The sequence below is a fragment of the Lactuca serriola genome, chromosome 8 (assembly GCF_051521515.1).
Source record: "Lactuca serriola cultivar US96UC23 chromosome 8, Lser_US96UC23_V15, whole genome shotgun sequence".
Lineage (NCBI taxonomy): Eukaryota > Viridiplantae > Streptophyta > Magnoliopsida > Asterales > Asteraceae > Lactuca > Lactuca serriola.
This window is the reverse complement of record NC_136415.1, coordinates 109,996,410-110,020,644: the sequence shown is the minus strand read 5'-3', so window position 1 is coordinate 110,020,644 and position 24,235 is coordinate 109,996,410. Positions and strand designations below refer to the sequence as shown.

Here is a 24,235-nt window from a genome sequence, read left to right as displayed (position 1 = left end):
AACACCTAAAAATGTGTTTACTACCCATGATATGGAGTTTACGGACCAAGCATGTTCTTGGGCAGTAAACTCATGTTTACTCCCCAAATGATGAGTTTAAGGGTTTCCAAGTCCAATCCAATAAGTCCTTAAGCCATATCTAAGCTCCATGAGTGATTTGGGAGGGGTTTTGGGCTCCAAAACCCAACTTATGTGTGTTCACGACCCATGAGTGTTCCAGGGCCGTAATCACATGATAATGGCCCTAAATCATGGTTTGAACACGAAATTGAAGGATAAAGACGTTATACTAGGAGCTAGGATTGTTACCTTGGTGATTTGGGGCTTGGATTTGATGATTTTGGACCTAGAGCTTGGATTGGAAGAGAGAGAGTAGAGAGAGAGAGTGGAAAGGCTTCAAATGAGGCTTATTCATCTTTATATATGGTTCGGGTTTGGGAAACGGTGGAATTCTACCCGATACTGACGTTAGACGAGGCTTTTGCCCTTACCCGATTAAGTTGTCGTAACCCGATATGGTCGAAACTAAATTTTTTCTAATTACTAGTTTGTGGCGTTTTCATGTGTTTATAACGTGTTTGGATACTTACGAGGTCAATATAAAAGTCTTAAATTAAATGACCTAATCCAAAAACGTATCGGAATAGTTCGCTAAAAACGAGTTTTACGGACGGAACGGGTTACGACGACGGAACAACTTCAGGTTGTCACATTATCCCCCCGTTAGAGGGAATTTCGTCCCGAAATTCAAACTTTAGATGTGACTCATGGATTTAGAAAGAGATACGGATACTTTTGTTTCATCAGGTCGTCAAGCTCTCAAGTGAACTCGGGTCCTCGCATGGCATTCCAGTGAACCTTCACTATTGGGATGCGTCTTTGTTTCGTACGTTTGATCTCTCGGTCTGTGATCTCAATTTTTCCTTCCAGGGAGTTTAGGTTTTCGTTGTTCTTGGTCACATCAGGATGGGTTTCTATAGCTTTATCAAATAGGTATTCATTAAGAATAGAGGCGCAGAATACAAGGTGAACGTTGCTAAGTTCTGAAGGTACTCGGAGTTTGAAGGCTACTTAATCGATCCTAACGAGGATCTCAAAGGGTCCAATGTACCTCGAGTTAAGTTTTCCGTGCTTTCCAAAGTGTATCAGATCTTTCCAGGGCGAGACCATTAACAGGACACGATCTCTAACCTGGAATTCCAGAGGTTTCCGACTAGGCTTCTCAGGTCTGAGCGAGAAAACGGGGTTAGATGGTCATTGTTAATGCTTGGATTGATGTATCTCACTTTTTACTCCAACAAAAGGGTACACCTTTCTGTGTCGTAGTGGTTAAGGGTTTGGTGATTCTGAAAGAATTTTTCTGAATGGGTCTGCGATAATAGCCGGTGAAACCCAAGAATTGACGGGTTTTCTGTGGGTGTCTTTGCTGCCGACTAATTCTCTATCTCCTGGATCTTGGACGGGTCCACGTGTATCCCTCTCTTGCTTACCACATGACCAAGGAAAGTGGTTAGACCGAAGGGCATCATTACGAACTCGTAGTGACCATATCGAGTCTTGAATGCTGTCTTGGAAACATCATTCTCGTGAGCTCATAGCTGATGGTATCCTGACCTAAAGTTTATTTTCAAGGAGTAGCTGGCTCCCTGAAATTGATCGAAGAAGTTATCTAATTGGGGAAAGAAGATATTGGTTTTGACGGTCAATTCATTAAGCCGACTGGATAACTCCTGCATTTCTGCTGGAGCAAAGCGATATGGAGGTTTGGCTACAGGGTTTGCTCCAGGAATTAGATCGATGCGAAACTCTACTTGGCGTTCGGGAGGAATTTCCGGGAGCTCTTCGGAAAGACATCAGGAAAATTGTAGACTTTGGGGATGCAACTTCCTATTTCTCGATGGTCACATAGACTAGGAATTTATGGCACTCCCTTCGGAGAAGCCTTTTGAGCTTTGATATACGAAATGATGCAACGGCTGAAACTAAGCTTATCGTCGTAGATTATAAGAGTTTGACCAGGGGGAAGGTTGAGATGGATAGATTTTTCGGAACAAAGATATCAGCACGATTGAGACTCAATCAATCCATGCCAATAAATACTTCAAAGCTCTTAATTGAAAAACCGGCATAAGATCGATGAGAAAAGGATGACCGCCGAGGGTAAGGGTTCAACCTATGGATATATCGCTAACGTCCTCTTTCTCGTTGTTAGACATCTTGACAGTAGACATTTCGGTTACTAATGGAAGACTAAGGTTAAGATGATGTTTGATTGAATAGATAACAGATTCTCTTTCAACAATATAATCGAAAAGGATTGCAAGTATAAGGGTTGTCAAGGAAGAATATACCTGTGGCAACGGTGGTATCGGCGGCTGCCTCATCTTGTCCTATAGCTAGGATTCCTCCAGTGTTGCCAGTTGTTGCTGTCTTGGGGCAGTTTCGCTTGAAATGCCCGACTTCGCCGCAACCGTAGCAGGCCGGACTGATTCCCGCTCCGGAAACTTGATTGGTTGATTGGGTTGGTGTCTTACAATTTTTCGCAGTGTGATACTTTTTGCCACAGCTGTTACAAAATACCTCTCTACATGGGCTGGAAGTGAGGTGATGATAGTTGCTCTTGTTACACGGAGGGAGGGTACCAGCATACCTACTGGTAGAAGTTTGAGTCGTGGATCCGACGGCAGAGACAGCAGCAGGGACAGTAGCAGCGTGAATTGCCACCGTTTACTGCTTCTTCGAGGATTCTTGAGAAAGCTGACTCTTCTTCTTTTTCCAAGATTTTCTTGTCTCACCACTCCTTTATGTCGGCTCAGGAGTGGTGGTTGCTTCCTCTAGGTCATCGCTATGGTTGATCAGGGTTTGCGCTAGGCATATGGCATTGACACAGGTGTCTAGCTTCACAGCCAAGACATTTCCTTTGGTTGGCTGGGTCAACCCCCAGATGAACCTCTCAATCTTTTTACTCTTTGGGGTAACCATTCCCGGACAGAGCAGCGCCAAGTCATCGGATCTTGAAGTGTAAGCGGCGATATCAGAACCCTTCATCTTCAGGTTCCATAGTTCGTGTTCTAGCTTCTGCATTTCGCCCCGAGGGCAGTACTCTGCAAGAAGAAGTTCCTTCATGGCCTCCCAACCCATGGCATTGGCTACAGGTAGGGTTAGGGATTTCACTCGGACGTTCCACCAAGTTAGGGCTTTATCGTTGAACGTGCAGGTAGCGAACTTCACCTTGTCCGATTCAGAGCAGGCACAGATTTCGAAAATAGATTCGATTTTCTTGAACCATCGGGTTAAGGCAATGACACCTCCAGTGCCATCGAAAGATGTGGGTTTCACGTTCATAAAGTCCTTATAGGAACACTCCTTTCAGTGTCCCTGGCTACCTTCTTGGTTTTGGGGCTGGGGACCACCTCCCGAACCACCGGGGCCACCGAGGTTTATTTGAGACATGGCGGCTGCCACTGCGGCAGCAACAGCTGCGTGGAACATTACGGGATCAAATTGGGGAGGAAGTGGTGGCAGAGAGTTGTTGTTGTTCTTTGAACTGGGTTTCTTTCTTGGAGGCATCTTGATCTAAAAAGATCAGGAAAGAGAGGATGGTAAGTCCTCTGAATTGAATCAAGAGATATGATACAAGGGATATATCATTATGACAGATATAGAATTCTATTAAGCGATAAAGTAGGAAAGAGTTATCAAAGCAGATAAACTATCGCTAAAGGAATGATTGAGGAGCAACACTGGAATGAGGATTTCTATAACGGATTTGGCTCGAGAAATACTCCCATAGTATTTCATGTTTCGCTGCAACGACGGCTCGTTGTTTGGGTATTGGGTTAGTTTTAGGCATGCCGCATACCACAGTCACTCCCAAGCACATGTTGGCCGTGTCTCGAATGAATATAGTTGGCCATGCTATATTGATCCTAGACACGACTACATAACTGCCCAGGTTTAACCGCATCATACAACACCCATTAACTTATGTTTTGTTCTACTTGTAGTTACGGATTTCGACGGTTAGGTATACTTGTATACTTTTGAAAATACTTATATTTTAAGGTATACTTTTAGTTCAGAGCACTTAGGCCCCTTAGTGTTTATAGTCTTATACCATGTAAGGTTTGGTATACTAGTTCACTATAAACAAGGGCTCTGATACCAATCTGTCACACCCCGAAACCGAAGGCGGAAACGTTCCGGGGCGGAGGACGTCATGTATATCGTAACCAATGTACATAGTAAGCGTAGTAAACACAAAACATTACATTACATAGAATTATTACATTTGTTTGAAATCAAAGTGTAACAAGTGTTATATATATATATATATATATATATATATATATATATATATATATATATGAACAAAAGCTAAGACGGGTCTTCAATACGCTCCGACTTCTCCAAAAGATCGCGGGGTACCTGTCTAACGTGGACTTGAGAATACAAGCATTTTAAAAATCAGCATAAAGCTGGTGAGTTCATAAGAGGTTTGTTTTCTGAAAATGTACAAGTTTCCGTTGGTTTTCCGCAAAAGTTTGTTATCCAAGAAAATCCTGTATTTTCTTATAAGTAAAGTTTAGTTATCCATTTGTTATACGATCCGGTTATGTACATTTTGTTATCCCAGGAAAAACCCTTATGTTCCTTAAAAGTTTATAGTTGGTTATCGGTTTCTGAAAGTAATGTACAAGTGTCTACCATACTTTATGTGTTCGTGTGATGTTTCCTGAAAACCTGTTTATCCTTGAAAGGTACATTAGTTTTAACACGTATATAAAACTAATAAGTAAGTATAAAACTATTCATAATCTAAATTACGAGTTCCATAACCATACTATAGACTGGATAAGGCTCGAAACAGGGGCCAATATCTTTGTATGACTTTTGTCACCGTTGAACCTTTCGGTTCAACTGTAGCTAGCAGCCAGGTGCGGGGTTGTCAATCCCGTATAGATCTATACACTCAAGTCACGTTCTCCCTCCAAGAGATTCTGGTTACGGGGGTAGTCCTACACTCTCGTAACTAGGGGGAGTGTTACAAGGACGTGTCTCCAATCTTAAGATTAATGAATTTAAAAGATAATAAAACAGGAAATTATGTTTATTTAGTCCTTCACTCTCGTAACTAGGGGACGTGTTATCAAGGACTTGTGTAAAAGTTCTAAGTTTAATGTTACTATTCCACCACTCTCGTAACTAGGGGGAGTGGTAAAGTTCTAAGTTTAATGTTATTAATCCTTCACTCTCGTATCTACGGGGAGTGTTATCAAGGATGTCTTAAAGTTCTAAGGTACATACTTTTAACAGTAATGATGTGGAAATATATTTGTGAAATATAAAATGTAACATTTTAAAAACGAATTTCACAAATAACATGACGGTTTACTCTGCAAGTTGAACGATTGGTTAATACAGTTTTCCGTGTTAAAAGCATACGAAATATGAAATAGATCAAATGAAATCATAAGTTTGAGTACAAGATTTTCCTTGTACTTTTGCTTGTATTCCCCCCCTGAAAACATTGATAACATGGAAAAACGTAGGGGTATGAACTCACCGGACGAGGAATGTGTTGGCTAGGATGCTAAACGTCGGATCAAGGCTTGAAAACATGCGAGGTTCCTATGTAATATTAAATGATACACAAATGTATCTAATTAGACTTTAAATCACTAATCAGATACGATTATACACTCCAAGACGCGAAAACACTTCAAATCAAGTGTTCGGAGTGACTCGGGTGACATCTACGGACGTATAGGGCATAGATAATGAGTTTACTCTCCAAGAGTAAACTCCTTATGGAGTTTTCGGCCCTAAAACCAATTCCACATGAGTTCACGGACGTGAACTCATGGTTGATGGGTTTTATGGTGCTTAAGGGTCAAATAACACTAGGGAAATGTTGCTAGGATTTAATGTAAGGCATAGGAAGGAATTAAACCACCAAAGGAACCATCAAAGGGAGTTTACGGCTGTAAACTAGGAGTTTACGGCCGTAAGCTCCTAAGTACCCTTTCTTTATATGTTTTCGTGGCCTTAGATTAATCACATATGATTCAAACTAATTTTACAAGCCATGGAATATATTTAGGGTATCATTTAACTAAGGTATAGGAGTTTACGGCCCAAGAACCTATCCTTGGGGGGTTTACGGCCGTAAGCTCCTATGGGGGTAGTTTTCATCATGTTTAAGGCCCCTAAATCGATTGTGGTTTCTTCTAGACTTTAATCCAAGGCTTATGAGGTGTTTAAGTGGCATCTTAACACCTAAAAATGTGTTTACTGCCCATGATATGGATTTTACGGCCCAAGCATGTTCTTGGGCAGTAAACTCATGTGTACTCCCCAAATGATGAGTTTAAGGGTTTCCAAGTCCAATCCAATAAGTCCTTAAGCCATATCTAAGCTCCATGAGTGATTTGGGAGGGTTTTTGGGCTCCAAAACCCAACTTATGTGTGTTCACGGCCCATGAGTGTTCCAGGGCCATAAACACATGATAATGGCCCTAAATCATGGTTTGAACACGAAATTGAAGGATAAAGACGTTATACTAGGAGCTAGGATTGTTACCTTGGTGATTTGGGGCTTGGATTTGATGATTTTGGACCTAGAGCTTGGATTGGAAGAGAGAGAGAGTAGAGAGAGTGGAAAGGCTTCAGATGAGTCTTATTCATCTTTATATATGGTTCGGGTTTGGGACACAGTGGAATTCTACCCGATACTGACGTTAGACGAGGCTTTTGGCCTTACCCGATTAAGTTGTCGTAACCCGATATGGTTGAAACTAAATTTTTTCTAATTACTAGTTTGGGGCGTTTTCATGTGTTTATAACGTGTTTGGATACTTACGAGGTCAATATAAAAGTCTTAAATTAAATGACCTAATCCAAAAACGTAATCGGAATAGTTCGCTAAAAACGAGTTTTACGGACGGAACGGGTTACGGCGATGGAACAACTTCGGGTTGTCACAGCCGAGTCCTAAGAACAAGTCGCAGAGTCCATCCTTGACCATTACTATACAGTCGATTAAAATGGGTCTTAACACATCTAATAAGCTGGAAATATGCTCAAAACTCTGGATCTTCTAATAAGCTGGAAATATGCTCAAAACTCTGGATATTCTTGTTTCCCCTTGATCTCACCCGCCTCCTTCTCTTCTTCAAGCTTCAATCACACAAAGTAACACCACAAGGCTCAAGAACACACTAAAAACAACTAGGGTTTCGAGTTAGCGTTTGATCTGGACGATGGGAGCTGAGTTGAGGGGTTATAATGTGTTTAAATAGGGTGCAAACCCTTAATTTAGGGTTTCACTCAAACAACGTCTACTCGTCGAGTTGGGTCTCCAACTTGTTGAGTCCCAGAGAAAAACATAAGAAATACTTGAATTAAAGGCATACGAGGAGTCGAATGTTACATATGAGGTAGCCTTTACTGCTGAGTATAAAGCCAAACCACCAAACCGAATGGGTAGGGAAGCAAGGCGCCACTGTAAGTCGCCAAAGAAGGGGCCACCACAAACCACAATGTCCTCAATCACCCTGTGTAACCCATTATTGAAGAATAATGCCGCCTCCTCCATGTGAACAGGTTGGCACATCCTCAACCCAAAAAAAAGTATAGCAATACCCATACAAGACCGAAGTAGAATGAGCTCACTCTACGGGTCAGACAATTATGGAAGAAGGTGCATCAAATTCACAACGCTTTAAGCTCTCTTTATGGCTAAATTGCTAATAAAACTAGCATCTCTACTAACAGCTCCCCCCGATAAGTTTCACCCCCAATGGCGGCCTCCCGATGCCAACCGGAATAGCCCTTCACGCAGCTTCCTTCCATTACACGAGGGCCAAAATAGCTCAGTTTTCTTGATATTCAACTGAAGGCCCAATTTTGGGCCAATAGCCTTAATGATGTCTAAGGCTTTGGCCACCTCCTCAGAATCTCCAATAAGTGTGACATCATCCAGGTACCATGCATGGAGAAGAAACTTGCAATTGCCTCTAATATTATGCAAGAGCGGGAGCAACACAAGGGCAAAGAGAAGTAATCCCAAGGAGTCTCATTGTTGAACTCTAGTGGTAGACTAAATATGTGTGTCTCCTAGATATAACCTTGGTGCTTGACCATATAGAAATTCTACCCATAAGGATATAGAAGGGCACCTCAATCTGACCTCATGAAGTAATGCGGATATGTCAACAAGGCTAAAGGCATAAGAGAAGTCCACAGTAAGCATGGAACGAGACCCGCCATTATGGCGTTCACTCAATACCCTGTCGGCGCTATGTAATATGACTTTTGCACCACCTGAAACCCCGACCCCGAACTGAAAATCATTGAGATACTTGGCTATTTCTTTACCAACACCTTTCATAGCCAGCTTGGAAACCAAACGTCTCAATATATTTCCTACTATAATAGGTCGTACTCCCTTGTCATGTTTTAAAATTGGTGTAAGAGGAGCAGAGGCAACAAATTCCACCAAACTCGAAGGGCATCTCCCCTAGCCATAGATTAACCATGCATGTAATAGCACATAGGAGGTATTTGGCTATTATTGAATCGTCTCCATAAAGAGCACCTAAAATGTGTTGAGCTCTCAACCGATCTCTCCCATACGAGGTTCCTTTTAGGGATTGATTTAATGCCCCCAAGGACATTGTCAATATCAACCACAAGGGGAGGTGCTGAACATATAGTGCTTGGCATAAATGGTGGTGGCTTGTGTGGATGCTTATCCTCTAATGCCTGTGTGGTATCATCCCCGTATGGAGCAACCCCTGAGGAACATAATACTTTCACTGCTATTATGAAATGCCCATCAGCAACCTTACGAAGACATTGTCTGACGTTGGTGTCGCCTCGTGTTCTATCCTCCTGAATGTACTCTTCTTTTTTGCCTTGTTGCTCCATCCTTGCATTGTCAACCAAGTTTTTAAATTAAAAATAAAAAACACACCCCATCCCCACCCCACCTCTCTCTCTCTCTCTCTCCCTCTCGCTCTCTCTCTCTCTCACTCTCTTTCTCTATATAAAACCATCATAGGAAAAAGAGTTTTTGAGTTTGTTCAACACACACACATACACTCAAGAACACAATTTGAATCACATAATTGATTTTCTGGGTTTTCTCTTTAACACACACACACGATTCTTAGTTATATAGAGTCTGAAAAAGCTTTTTAAAATCACCAGAGACAAACTCAAACATATGTGCTCGATTTCTAAAAATCCACCCACTAATTTTTTTTCTTTTTTGACAACACTTGCAAATCAGAAACAAAGGAGATCTCTCTCTTAATCAGAAAATCCAGCCACTACTCTCACTTCTATTTCTCAGTTTCCGTCCTCCATCAAAATCACATGGAGGGAAAGGGATTTCCCATGTTGCTTCGCAGCCATGTTTGTCGGTGAGGAGGCCAGGTCTCACTCCCCTTAAAATCAAACCTGATGAACTTCAAATTAGATTTGATGACCTGAAACTATGATCAAGTAAATCAAAAAGTTGATTTTTCTACCTGATACATGTAATCAAAATAAACATGAAATCAAATTCAATCCATAGACCCGAAAGCTCCATGAAATCAAACCCTATTAACTTAAACCCCCCAAATCGAACCCTTGGACCTATATTATCGCATCTAGAAGCGATGGACACAAACAGAAAATAAATACCTAGAAAACCCCTCCACCTATAACTCAGTCCCGATCTCCTCAGTACCATCTCTAGTGAGAGAGAATCATAAAATTGATCGAGGTTTGGAACACCATTAGTGACAACATGTCCTGAGAGAGATTCGATCAAGCTTTAAGATTGGGTTTTTTTGTATGTTTGTTACCGATGGTAGATGAGAAAAATGGAAGATCTAATTTTAGAACAAATGGTGAGGGGTGACGATGTCAGACATAGAGGATGCGAGGGCGATGGAAGCTGACGACAGCGGTGGTGGACTTAAATGGTGTAGTGGAGATGGATCTCCGATGACGCTGGTTGAGATGGATCTCGGTTGTTCTTCTTTTTCATGGGTTCTGGATAAGTGAGGCGGTGGAGTGTGTTCACGATGGTGGGTAACCATGTCTTATGGTTGCATTCTTTGTAGGTTACCTGTTTCTTTAAGAATAAAGAGAAAGAAGGACGACCGGTTGTGTGTGTGTGTGTGTGAGAGAGAGAGAGAGAGAGAGAAAGAGAGAAAGAGAGAGAGAGAGGGTGTTATTTTATTTTTTAATTGTGGTAAAAAATGAAAAACTAAATTAAAAGGGAAAATTCATCCTTTTAAATATTTTCAAATAACTTTAGACCAAACTTGAAACAAAAACAAAATAAACATTTTGGATCAATGGTACAACTCCAAAATATTTTTGACCAATGTCCTAATTTTTACAAACCACATATGAACCAGTTTTACAATTTTGTTTTATAAAAATCTACGAGTTACATTAGTTTAGTTTTTGATATACAATTGGAAAAAAGAAGTATAGACACCTTAAAAACAAAGAGAGTTAAGGTTTATTAGCTTATACGAAACTAAAACAAAATTTTTAAAAAAATAATCTTTAAATTATATATATATATATATATATATATATATATATATATATATATATATATATATATATATATATAGGTTCAAATGTTTTTAGCAACTATTGTGTGCATGAATGCACCAATAGGAATTTAGGAATAATCAAATAATTAAAAATTGTAATAAGGGTAATTATGTAACTTTAACATGCTAATTAAAATAAAGTCCCTTAATTCATGGAAATTACCATAAAAATCTGTTTGACCAACTATTTAACCATAGCCTTCTATATCATACGTAATATGCCTCCTCCAATTTTCTTATGGACGAATGAACATCGTCTGATCAAAAGAGGTAGTCAAACCTCTTGCTGCAAATCTGTTTCCCCATTCCATTGATTAAGAAGATGTTATTCTCGGTGGCTCCATCTCCGATTGAAGCTAGCTTCAACATCGAGGCAATTTTGGAGTCACAAGAAGCCGATGTATGTTTCTGCATCATTGCTATAGTTCCTTCGATTATCGGTTCTCTAGAGCTTTTCCAGATTGAGCAAACTTTGTATGCCTTATTTATCTGGTAACAACTCTTCAATTCTCATGAATTATGGTCTGTTAACTTGTGATTCGAATTATGTATTTCTATTGTTCGCTGAGTTGGATGGTTAAGTAAGGGAAAACCTAACGTGTTCAAGAAGAACGCGCTATGCACATAAGGTGCTCGACTAAATATCTGAAAGAAGGACCAACTTGCTGTCTTAGTGAAATGTTGGTGGAATTGAAAATATTCCGATTTGCACACCAACTGTTTGTTAAAATGTCGCAGTGAACTTCAGTTACTTATTCCAAAATTTGTTCTTTCTTGCTTAATGAGTCACTTTCAGTTAGAAGGAAGCATAGAAAAAGATGTTAGTTTGTATGGTTCCAGCACTTGTATCAGGGCCTTATAATGTAAGTAACATTCTTTATTCATGTGTTCAAGTTGATGAGTTTCAATTTCTTTTATGTGGATGCTCTTCTTTCTTACAAAATAATGTTTTCAAATGTTATATGAAAACCACGTTTCTATGCTTTAATGGGTCTGCCATATATTTTTTTTTCTTTCGGTTATGGAATACAATTCTAGGTTGTTTGTGCCTTTTTATTTTTCATCAACACAAATTAATTTACTCTTTGAACCTTGTGGTATGCATTCTAAATCATGTTGCTGGAAATTATGTTTATAGGTAAACTATTGCAAGTAAATCAAATATGGTTTTTGGCTTGTTTGATGATAATGTCTAACAAGTGTTTGTTGAAATGCTTGAAAGAGAATTTAAAGAATTTAACCTTGTGGTATGCATTCTGTCAGAATTACTAGCACTAAATACAATACCTTTGAATGTATTATATATATATATATATATATATATATATATATATATATATATATATTCTATCATAATGTATTCTACCAAAATAAAATCGATGTATTCTGCCAGAATGTATTATATGTATTCTGTCATATTCTATGTATTCTACCAGAATATATTAAGTGATAGTTAATTGCAGGTAGCATGTTTTTAACAATTATTAGTTTTTGTTGTATTTGTGATAGGAATGACTGGAAGAAGGCGTTGAAGACCTTGATATTCTTTTAGAATATGTATAATTATATTAAAATGTATAAAGATTTTAGTCTATAAGAATATGTATGCATTTGTATTTAAGTTCGGATGTATAAGAATATATTAGAATGTTTGTTATTTTTCAACATTTGATTCAAAAATTTTGTTATTCTTCAATAATATTCTATTAGAATAAAATTCTGAAAGATCATCATTCTAAAAAAATAATATTTTATTAGAATAAAATTCTGAAAGAGCATCATTCCAACAAAAAATATTCTGACAGAATAAAATCGGTAAAAAATTGAAATTGAATTAATTAAAAAATTCAGATTTTTTTTTAATTAGGAGAATTAATCATCCCTAAAAATCCAAAAATTTTCTTTTATAAATGTAGTTAATTGTCCAAAATACCATTTTGCTTAAAATTGTGTGATTATATGCTACATGTTACCCCATTGTAATATCATACACTCTCAAATCATGTCCATTGATTAATTTCATCAATTGGTCCAGATCTGTGCATTCTGGCATACAATACTTAGTAAAAACAAAATAACCTAAACTTTTTTTTCTCTCTCTCTCTCTCTCTCTCTCTCTATATATATATATATATATATATATATATATATATATATATATATATATATATATATATATATATGACACAAAAAGGAAATACATATATATTGGTTTATCTTATTTAAGTGATCTAACAATAAAGAATCCAGATAAATTTGAGAAACCTCCATTAATAACAACCAATGAGACAATTAAAGTGTGTAGATTAACCAATGAGAATAATTAAAGTTTTGTATCAATAAGTAGATTTGCATGAATGATGTCCATATGTTTGTTTTAACTTTAGAACAAGAACATATATTATTTCATGCAATATCCGATGGTGTTTATTTGATGAATTGGTTCAATTCGATCCAAACAGGTAAATCAAAATTAATTTTGGTTTTCATAACATGGATCCGAATGGTCCTAACTACATTCAAATTCGATCGGATCCAATCAAACTACAATAAGGCTGGATTGGTTTTTATTATTTGGTTTTCAATAGTCGGATTATTTTAAAACCGCATATAAATAGAATATCAACCAACTTTGTAGAAAAAACAAAAATAAATTATTTATTTGTGGTTTAAAATTTATAATCAACTATTAAAAAATGTATTATAGTTTAATATTTTATAAATAAAAAACTTTGAGAGAAAATACATATTAAGGGTTTTGATTAGATGAAACTTTTTAGATCTATTTGCAAAAATAAATAAATAAATAATAATAGATATATATTAAAAATAAATAAATAATAAATTGTTATTCGATTTTTTTAGATTGTTCAATTCTTATTTTATAAAACAAAAACCAATCCGAAATCTAAAATAATAATTATGTTATTTTAAAAACTAATCAAAAAAATTGAATATCTGAATCAAATAATCAAATCCAATATGTTCAATTAGACACTTCAGTTTTATTAAAATAATGAACAACCCTAGCAACCATAGAAATTAAGTCTTCCTACACATATATCATATACTATGCCAAATTTTTAACAAACCCTTTATCACAAATTCTACATGAATCTAGGTTCAAGCTCTCATAAAAATTTCAAACTAGGATCAAGTATTACACATTAAAAACTTCGATTTTATTTTTATCCAAATCTACTAAATGCTAGTTTTTTGCAAAATTTTTTTCCTAGCAAGAGGTTATTCAAAGGAGCCAAATTATGTCAAAGTTTTGTTTGTTTTAATTATAAAAAGAAAACTCATTCAATACTCTATCAAAAGAAGAAATTAAAATCAAGATGATGATAAAAGATGATGGTTATCATCGTGTTGATTTTATTTTTTCCTTTGGATAAACAAATTTTCGTTGATTTGAAGATGCTTTAACCGATTTGGGGTACTTCTTTTAGAATAAAACGAGAGGGGTATAGAGGGCGAGTCGTGGTCCGATTTCTCAACTTTGTTGTCCTCGGTTTTGCTCTCTTTGTCTTCGAGTAGGTGGAATTTGTTGGGATTGTCAAAAAGTTTCATGGGACCCCATTCCCATGGGGGCATCGTCCCGTATGGGTGTATTTGTTTAAAAAAACCGGGGATGGAGGCGGGGGCAAGGGCGAGGTTGGGCAGTCCCATCACGAAACCCCATGGGGCCCCCATTGATAGATTATATATATATATATATATATATATATATATATATATATATATATATATATATATACTAATATTAATTCTATAATATAATAAACAATAGCATTATTTTGAGCTCCCAAAATTCAACAACACAACATGTTTTTAAGTTGTTAGTATAATGTTTATGAGATTCCGTAACTTTTTGTTTTTTACATGTAAAATATTGCTACAAATAACACTATTTGTTAGCCCAAACAACAACTTCTTTTAGCTTAAAACAACCGCAACTGGAAATCAATCGGGGACAGGGGAACGGGGGCAGGGCGGGGGTAATAAGGGGAATTCTGGGGCGAGAAGGTTGGAGATTTCGGGGGAGGGAGCAGGGGTGGGGGAACGGTGAAATTTTGGGGGTAGAGGATGGGGATACATTCCCCGTCCCTTTTGCCCCCTTTGACATCCCTAGAGTTGTCCCTTGATGGTTCCGTGTAACGTCCAAAAATCATAAGTAAAAATTTCATTTTTAATTTAACCAAAAACCATAAACAATCACATCAAACCATCCACAAGTATGTCAAAGTAAAAAGAGTTATCAAAGTACAATCCCAAAATCATAAAAGTGTAGAAACATGGGTGGATGTGCTGTGATCAAGCCAGACCCTTCCCCTTCGAACCGGAAGTACCTGAAATAAGACTTAAACCATAAGCACAATTCTTAGTGAGTTCTTCCCAAAATACCACATACCATACATACAATGGGCCTCGCCCAACATTGGGCCCAACCCAGTACATATCTGTTTATAACATGCGATGGGCCCAACCCAACACACTCATCATGCCTCGCCTGGTATCGGGCCCCACCCGACATACATACAAACACATACAATACATGTAATGGTCACAAAAACATCTAGCATTCTAATAATAGTAATCAATGGGCCAACGTTGGTGCCTTCTACCCGCTAAACACTGTGAGAAGACTCACCTCAATCAAATGATGAACAGTCACACAAACAGGCTGTTGTTACGATGGCTGCTCAACTAAACACATTAAAACTAACTCTAATAAATAATAAGGGTAATAACCACAACTATAATCCCAATCACAAACCCTCTTACAAAGGGTAAAAGACTCTTTTACCTTTCCTACCCTAGGCCCAACAAGCCATGACCCAAGCCCAAAAGACCTAAGGCCCAACAAATGGTCCAAAAAGGCTTTTAGTGAGTACGCTAAGCATGCCACTTTGTTACACTCAACGTACATGCTCTCACAACAAGGGAAAATAGGGCTAAAACGCGTTACGCTGAGCGTACGCCTATGTACTCACGTGGTTGCCAAAACTCTCATTAAACACTTAATACCTTAAGTGCAAACGTCCAAATCACAGATCTAGTTCTTGGGAAACATCTTAAATGATAAAGTCATCAACTTAATGCTTTTTCATGGCTCAAAGAGGCCCAACATCCAATTCTAACACTCTAACTTCATAATATGACCATCAACTCTTGCATGGTTGAGCTAAATCCATCAAGATACCATTTTTATGAACAAGGGACCTAAAAAACATCAAGATATACTATTCTAAACTTATGGAGTAACTTATACTCACATGAATCAACTCAAGGGACCAAAATATGCCAAAAACCCGCCTAGATCTAAACAATGAATCATCAAGACCGAGACTTTATACCTTTTAGAAGATGATGAAGGTGAATAGATTCTGGATCCACAAGCTTCAAATCAACAAGGGCTTCTCCAAAACGTTCTTCTCTCTTCAAGATGCACCAAACACACACCAAATCCTAAAATTTAGGGTTTGCCCATGACTCGAGTACGCCCAGCGTACCATAGGTATGTCCAACGTACTAGGGGAAAACTCTGAGTCCAAGTTTTACCAAGGTATGCCCAGTGTACCCTAATTACGCCCATCGTAATTAACACAAATTCAGTTTAATTAAACATTTAGAATTTAATGAATTTACCTGGGAATCGGGCGTTACATTCCGATTCTTTTTCCGTGAGTTCTGCAAGATCGGAAATTGATAAACATTTTCTTGTTAGGTTTGATTCAACGACTAGATGGTGCTGCCTCACTACTATTAAAGTAATGTTTTTGTTCGGCGTCTCTTTTTGAACATATTACCTACTTGACATAATTTGTCTTATGTCTTACAGAGGGATGAAGATTAATTAAATTTTACTCTTAAGGAGGTGGAGACTATTAACCATGTGTTCTTTGGGTGTGACTTGGCCATCGACTTACTGAAACTTTTATGCAGATGACAGAATGTTCATATGCCTATTATGTTTTCCTTCCCATATTGGTTTGACTGGGTTGGTTCGCTGCGTTTGTCTTCAATTTGTCAAAAGTTTTTGGAGGTGGTTTTTTATACTCTTTGGTGGTCGATTTGTTGTTTTAAAAATTCATTCTTTTTTGGTAAAGTTAAGCCAAGAAAATGTTTATTGATTGTTAAGGTGGTTTTTCAAAGTTTCATTTAGGTTTATAGTAAGTGTCAATTGAGTTTGAGTTTGGCTGTAGGACACAAATTTGTCTATTACTTCAATGTAGTTGTTTCTTTTGTCTAGATTATTGCTAGATTTAATAATATCTTTTCCGTTCTAAAAAAATCAAGTATGACTTGGATCGATGAAAGTAAATTGATGAAAAGAGAGATTGAAAGGGATCGATGGAAATAGGAAGAGGGCGTGATCTAAAAACCAATTTCAGAATCCTATCTTTACAAATGATTTTAGAAAACAACCTCCTTAAAAAAAGCTCCATAAAAATACTATACTAAACACAATAGAAATTAGGGCTGAGTATGGGTCGGTTTTGGCCCAAAACCGAACCCAAACTGATGAACATCGGTTTTTGAAAAATTGAACCCAAATCGACCCTAAACCCATGGGTACAGTTTTATGGTTTATCGGTTTCTGAATCGGGTTTTCGGGTTCGGTTTCGGTTTATGAGCTAAACCAAACTTGAAACTATTTTTCTATCTTCCCATATCCTCACTTATATAGAAGTGAAGATGGCTTCCACTTTGATCCCTCAAGCGATGTGGGACAAAGGTAATGATTTAATAAAACTAAAGAGGATATATGTTGTGCCTATGTACGCGAGCATATCTAGCTACGTTTCAATCATGTGTCGATGTGAGATGGGATTATCTACCTGCGAAAATAAAAGAAGTGAAATATTGTCACACAGGTTTTGAACTTGAAACCTCCAGGAAAACACATGAGAGCCTTACCCACCTGAACCAACTCATGCTTTTAACATTACTTTGCTAAACATATTGATATTTGTATATATATATATATATATATATATATATATATATATATATATATATATATATATATATATATATATATATATATAATCGGTTCGGTTCGGTTTCTATCGGTTTTACCAAACCCAAACCGAAATTTTCGGTTTTCAAAAAATCTAAACCCAAACCGTCGATTTATACTTCGGTTTCGGTTTTGTCGGTTTTTCGGTTTCCATGTTCGGTTTTACTCACCCCTAATAGAAATCCTCTCGGGGATGGGAAACATAATAATCTCCACCATTGTTTATTGCTTTGCAATCATCTTCCTAACTTTATATTTTTAAGACTTTCAATATTGATAAAAAAGATAAATAAATAACTTTCGAAAAGTAAAATGATTATTATTTAAATAAAAAAATTATAATCTTGTTCATGTCAATATTTATTTAGAAAACTTTAATAAATATTTACAAGTCAACCCAAGTACATAACTTGTATAATTTTTTAAAAATAATTATCATTTCATTATAATTTATAATAAATTAATAATCAATCAAATCCGTGCTGTTAAGCTCATTTGCCATCTTGATAAGTGTCGTATTGTTTTACAAGAAACTAAAATCAAAGTCACGGTATAACTTTTCGAGCTTAATAGATGTTTTTTTTTATTAGAAATAGAAAAATAATTTCAATTAAAGTAATGTATTTATTGAAACGAAGTCAACCATTCTACACGGAGAATCGGAGATAAAGCTTTTTTTCTTATAAATAAAAAGATACAAAAAAAACGTGCATCCCACACCTTTCCCACTTTCTATATTACTCCATTTCCACCACCACCAGTTTCTCAGACCACCACTTCTATTCCAATGGCCGGCTCACGAAAACCACCACCGCTACCACCGCCACCACCATCATCATCTCCGTCACCCTCCCGGTCACCGGGAGTATCCCTTCAACCATCATCCCCAAGAAAAAATCCATCAAAATCAACAAAAATGTTCCGCCGTGTCCGCTCCGTTTTCCGATCATTCCCCATCATAACCCCCGCCGCCTGTAAATTCCCCGTATCCCTCCATAACCACCACCATGACAACCACCACATCCCCGGAGGAACCCGGATGACCGGAACCCTATTCGGCTACCGCAAAACCCGAATCAATCTTGCAATCCAAGAAAACCCTAGGTGTTTGCCGGTGCTTTTACTGGAACTTTCAATGCCGACGGGGAAACTACTCCAAGAAATGGGGTTAGGGCTCGTTAGGATCGCGATGGAGTGTGAGAAACGAAGTGGGAAGACGAAGCTCGTTGATGAACCCATATGGACGATGTATTGTAATGGTCGGAAAATGGGTTATGGTGTGAAAAGAGAACCTACAGATGATGACTTGTATGTTATGCAGTTGCTTCACGCTATATCTATGGGTGCCGGCGTTCTTCCAACCGCCGGAGACAACAATACCAGTGATAATGCAACCGCCGTTACTGCAACAGCTCCGTCAACTGATGGAGAATTAACGTACATGCGTGCACATTTTGAGCGAGTGATCGGATCAAAAGATTCAGAGACATATTACATGATGAATCCAGATGGTAGCAGTGGTCCAGAATTAAGTATCTTTTTTGTGCGAGTTTGAATACGTTTTCCGATTGTTTTTTTTAAAATAGATAACATATAAGTAGGGATTTGAAAATGTACGTAACTTTTGAAGTACTTAAGTCTTAACACATAGCAAATACACAATATCAATTGTGTTAAAGTTCTGAACATACTATGTTAAACGTTTGACATCGATTGTTTTCTATTCTTTCCGTTTGTTATGATATATAGCTCTTTTAATTGTGATAAGTTTGATGATATATTAATTAATGATGGTTAACGTTTACCCATATTGATTTGGTTTATAAGTTTCTGTATGAATGCGTGTATACAAGTAACTAATGATATATACTGTTGGTAGTTAAATGTTAAATATTAAAAGGACTTTAATTCCGCGATACTGGTACGTTAGAAAGTTGGGATGTATCCTAGCTAGAAAGAGAGTAAATTGTGCACACAAAAGGCAAAAATACACAAAAAACTTGTTTGTAGTAAATTGTTTCCGTAGCAAATTGCCTAAGACCCTTACGGGTTATGGAGGCTATCTATGTGTGTATATGATTTACTTTAGTATTAAAGGGCTGATTGATATATAGAATATCAAAAGAATGGAATGGGGAACTAATAGTAACAGAATAGACAAGATAACCCTTTTGGGTTCTCATAACGAACAATAGCAGTCTTCTAACTTCACCTGCATTTGCATTAAATCCACTATTAACGATGTCATCCCTGTGTTTCTTAACTTGTAATTAAAGAAAAACAACTTTTTTAAGCTATGATACTAGCTTGGACGAATAAGATATCCCGAGCCATGGTGACTAAATAAAGTTTCGAATAATCCATTTTGTTATCTATCTTTCCCAAGCCCGCCTTGTCTATATTTCCCAAGCCCCTTGTCCGTAAAATACCCAACGGAGAGGTCATATATTATGGTCACTCACTCAAAGTCCATATAAGAGAGAGAGAGAGAGAGAGAGAGAGAGAGAGAGAGAGAGAGAGAGAGAGAGAGAGAGAGAGAGAGAGAGAGATGAATGGCCTCGCAAAGGTTTAATAGAATTGTCATGAAAATTTATAAAAATTTTAAGTTTTGAAGTGAATGTATACATTCTTTTTCCTACTTGTTATTTCATACATTTTTTCATAGATTTAATCCATTGGAGATGACTTAATGCTACATCCAACCATTCCCATGAAAATTTTGTGTTGTATATTATTATTGTTTTGTTGACAAAGTCATTTGTAACACCTCTTGTAAGGGTAGACGAAGTCGGACAAATGGTACAATGGTTTGTTGGTGGTATTGACGGTACCGCCGACGACACTGTCCCTAGTTCGTGTGATACTATCAAATGCGTAAATGAATGGCTTGCTTAAGCCGCTTGAAACATTCTTTCTTTCCTTTGTGACTGTTCAACGACTGTTTTTTCTAATTTAATTTTTTTAGTAAATTACCTGTATAAACAACAATCTACCATAATGATAAATTAAATCCAATTCCATTTTAACTCTCTCCAAATGAATAATTTGGTAAACGAAAAATCTTAATCTTTCATTAAACGATTTTGAGTATAAATACAAACAGGGGCGGAACCAGGATTTAAAGATAAGGGGGGCTTATATATAATTTTTTTAAAAAAATATTCGAATAACATAATCGAGTCTGTAAAATTGAAAGGGAAACTGATAAAGAAAAAAAATCGTCTAAATTTGAATTGTATCAATCTTTGCAAGAACCAATCTTCAAAAGTTTTCAAACGATCATAAGCACCAATTCTCATACATTAACCTGTTATTATTAAAAGAACGACTTAGAACATAGATACATATGATATTATGTTCAATTTAGAAGAATAAAAATAAAAAATTTATAAAAGTATAACTAATAGTACCTTTCTCACTTTAAGTTGTGCCCGACTTTGCTTCATAGAAGAAAAATCATCTATAAGTTTATCTATGGAAAATGTATCAACAATCTCCCTCTCAATGTTAATAAGCATACAACTTTTAAGAAAATCATCATTCATGGTATTATGAAGTCGCGTTTTCACGATTTTCATTGCTGAGAATGCTCTTTCAGATGTCGCAGTAGAAACAGGAAGCGTTAATATAATGCGAATCAATCTGTCAAACAAAGGATAAGTACCAGCCTTTCCAGTTTCATGTAGACCCCTGCACAACTCAGAAAGTGTAGAAGAATTTTTCAATTGTGGGTGATTGTGCATATCTAACTCATAATGTCGTAACTCAAGTTTCAACAAATGAATTTCGTGCTCTGTAAAGTCCAAAGGATAATAAGTTGTTGCCAATTTACATATATCTTCAACATTCAAGGACTTTTTTGGATCTAGTGCAACACTGAGACGGAGAAACTCTGTTACAGACTCATCAAATCTAGAATTCAACTCTTGTAACTGACTGTCAATAGCAGCAATAAACAATTCAACTCGGTAGTGATGCTCTGCAGTGATATTTTCTTTATCACGCCGTGTCCGAATTACATATTTGTAAGTCTCATTCATATCAGGGACCAAAATGTCACTTCTTTTACAAAAACAAACCACTTGATCCAAAAGTGATTGCCAACCTTCATCTTTCAGTTTTTGAAGCAATATTTTTGTTGTGGAAACCAAGGCCAATGCATTAATAATATCTATAGATTTTTGTTGTAAAGATTGGCAAAGCTTGTCAGTTATCCCCATTATATCTTTCATCATATGCAAAACAATGACAAAATCAAATGACATTGCATGTTTAAGTGCAAATATTGCATCACCTTTTTGAGAAGATGTAGAACCTTTTGTAGCAATGTCAGTCTACACAAGATGGACCAAAAAGTCTCATCAAACTACATATTGATTTAAAATGAGAACTCCACCTAGTATCCCCAGGTCTTTGTAGTGTTCGTATTTGATTTTTTCCTTTTCCACTCTCAATCTCATCAACCTCAATTAAATGAGAAATTTCAGCAATCTGAGCATCTTGCAATTGATCATGACGCTTGGAAGAAGAAGTTATGACATTAACTATAAAGTTTAATGTTTTGAAGAAGTTATGTACCTCGGTCACATCTTTAGACGCTGCAACTAGAGCCAATTGCAATTGATGAGCAAAACAATGTATGTAATAAGCATAAGGGCATTCCTTTAATAATAAAGCTTGCAACCCATTCCATTCTCCACACATGTTACTAGCTCCATCATATTCTTGACCCCGAATATCTTGGACTCTAAGTTTATGATAAGACAATGAACACATTATCTAATTTTTCAAGGTCGATGAAGTTGTATCTTTGACATGAATCAAATCCAAAAATCTTTCTTTGACATGTCCATCTCGGTCAACAAATCTCACAACAATAGCCATTTGTTCTTTCTTAGATTCATCTTGAGACTCGTCAACTATCAAACAAAATTTTGCAGTCCCGATTTCATCACGAATTGCTTTTTGTACATTTGTAGCTAAAACACGTAATATTTCTTTTTGGATATCCGGTGATGTGTATTTTGCATTTTGAGGAGCATTTTCTAACACAACATCATCAATAGTCTTGTTATAAGAAGCAAGCAACTTTATAAGTTCAAGGAAATTCCCTTGATTTTTTGAGTCAGGTCCCTCATCATGACCTCTTAAAGCACATGCTTGAAATGTAATCCATTTGATAGCCTCAATAGAAACTTTAAGACGTAATCTATTATCCATAACTTGTTGAGTCGTTTGTTTCTCTATCACATTCTCTATGTGACACAACTTGTTTTTTAAATCTTCATAGCATCTGATAGAAAAATTATGTGCTGAGGCCGGGGTCTTAACTTCAAGGACGATGAAAGCACAATCTTTTCCACAATTCACTTTTTTCCATTTATTAAACCCCGCGACGGTAAATGTATCTGACCCGACTCGTCCAATAGGTTTTTTATTGAAAAGAAAGCAAGGGAAACAAAATGCAGCATCCTTTTTCTCAGAATATTCCAACCACCAAAATTTTTTAAACCAAGCTTGTTGAAAACTACGCATAGAACTATTTGGACCACTAGGACTTGAAGGATACTTTGATTTTTGAATTTGGTATGGTCCAAGTTTAATATATAATCGTCTAATCTCATCACGTTGGTAACTTGGATAGCTTGAGATCAAAGGTTGTTCTCCGGGATCACAAATCAAAGAATCTAAGTTTACCTCTCTTGAATTTGAAACATCATTTTTTTCAGGTTCAACATTAATAGGCTCTTCCATATTGCTATTTCTTTCAGGTTGTGGGTCATTAACATCTTCTTGTCGTTTGAAAAAAAAATCAATTGTTCTTTTTTTGCTCATGGTTTACTCTATAATTATAAAAATTAACAAACCAATTAACCAATCATAATATTATCATTAATTACGAATTATACTATTCAAAATAAATATTAATCACAAGTTACAAATGTTAGATATAACTATTTGAATCATAGTTAAGATGGAAATCGAAAAACATAGAGCAACCAATTACCTTGAGAGTGCCTATGAATTAAATTGTAATTGATGCTCTCCTTTAAAGTAACTGCCGAATAATTAAACTGTAATTGATATTCTCCCTTTGAAGTAATTGTGGCAGCGATGAATTCTAAATTGACGTCTCCTAAATTGTGGTAAGTGATGTATTTTGTATCTTTGTTAAATTAAGTGGGCTATAGGAGGGGCATGGGCTTAAATTGAATTTTATTTTGGGCTTAAACAATATATATATATATATATATATATATATATATATATATATATATATATAAATTTCTATTTATTAGTATATAATGGAAGTAAAGGAAGTTGGGGGGGGGGGGGGGGGCAGCACACCTGCTATCCCCTGTGTTGCCTCCGCCCTTGAATACAAATCCATAGCTGGAAATAAGGAAATGATAACAACTAAACCATAAAAGATAATGACAAATACGTAGGAGGTATTTACAAATCTTTTACTCTCCCTCAAGTTGGAGCATGTAAGTCTCGAATGTCCAACTTGCCAAGTAAACTTTTCAACCTACCTGACCCTAGCCCTTTAGTGAATATGCCAGCTAACCGATCCTTTGTA

General features: G+C 36.6%; 3 protein-coding genes across 3 annotated transcripts; 1 reads left to right on the top strand and 2 right to left on the bottom strand.

Moving 5' to 3' along the window:
• The first annotated feature begins 17,327 nt into the window (after positions 1 to 17,327).
• Positions 17,328 to 19,436, top strand: LOC145067270 (MIZU-KUSSEI-like protein (Protein of unknown function, DUF617)). The gene is made up of 2 exons (XM_079014450.1): positions 17,328 to 17,367; positions 18,291 to 19,436. The coding sequence occupies exons 1-2, from the start codon at positions 17,328 to 17,330 to the stop codon at positions 19,205 to 19,207; spliced, it is 957 nt and encodes a 318-aa protein (XP_078870576.1). The 3' UTR covers positions 19,208 to 19,436.
• A 1,511-nt stretch (positions 19,437 to 20,947) lies between these two features.
• LOC145067269 (uncharacterized) lies at positions 20,948 to 22,428 on the bottom strand. Its single transcript, XM_079014448.1, has 3 exons — positions 22,231 to 22,428; positions 21,063 to 21,986; positions 20,948 to 20,959 (listed from the first exon to the last, which is right to left on the bottom strand). Exons 1-3 carry the CDS (start codon positions 22,426 to 22,428, stop codon positions 20,948 to 20,950), a joined length of 1,134 nt encoding a protein of 377 aa, XP_078870574.1.
• A 3-nt stretch (positions 22,429 to 22,431) lies between these two features.
• On the bottom strand, positions 22,432 to 23,487 carry LOC145067268 (uncharacterized). Its single transcript, XM_079014447.1, has one exon. It carries the CDS (start codon positions 23,485 to 23,487, stop codon positions 22,432 to 22,434), a length of 1,056 nt encoding a protein of 351 aa, XP_078870573.1.
• Positions 23,488 to 24,235: the final 748 nt, after the last annotated feature.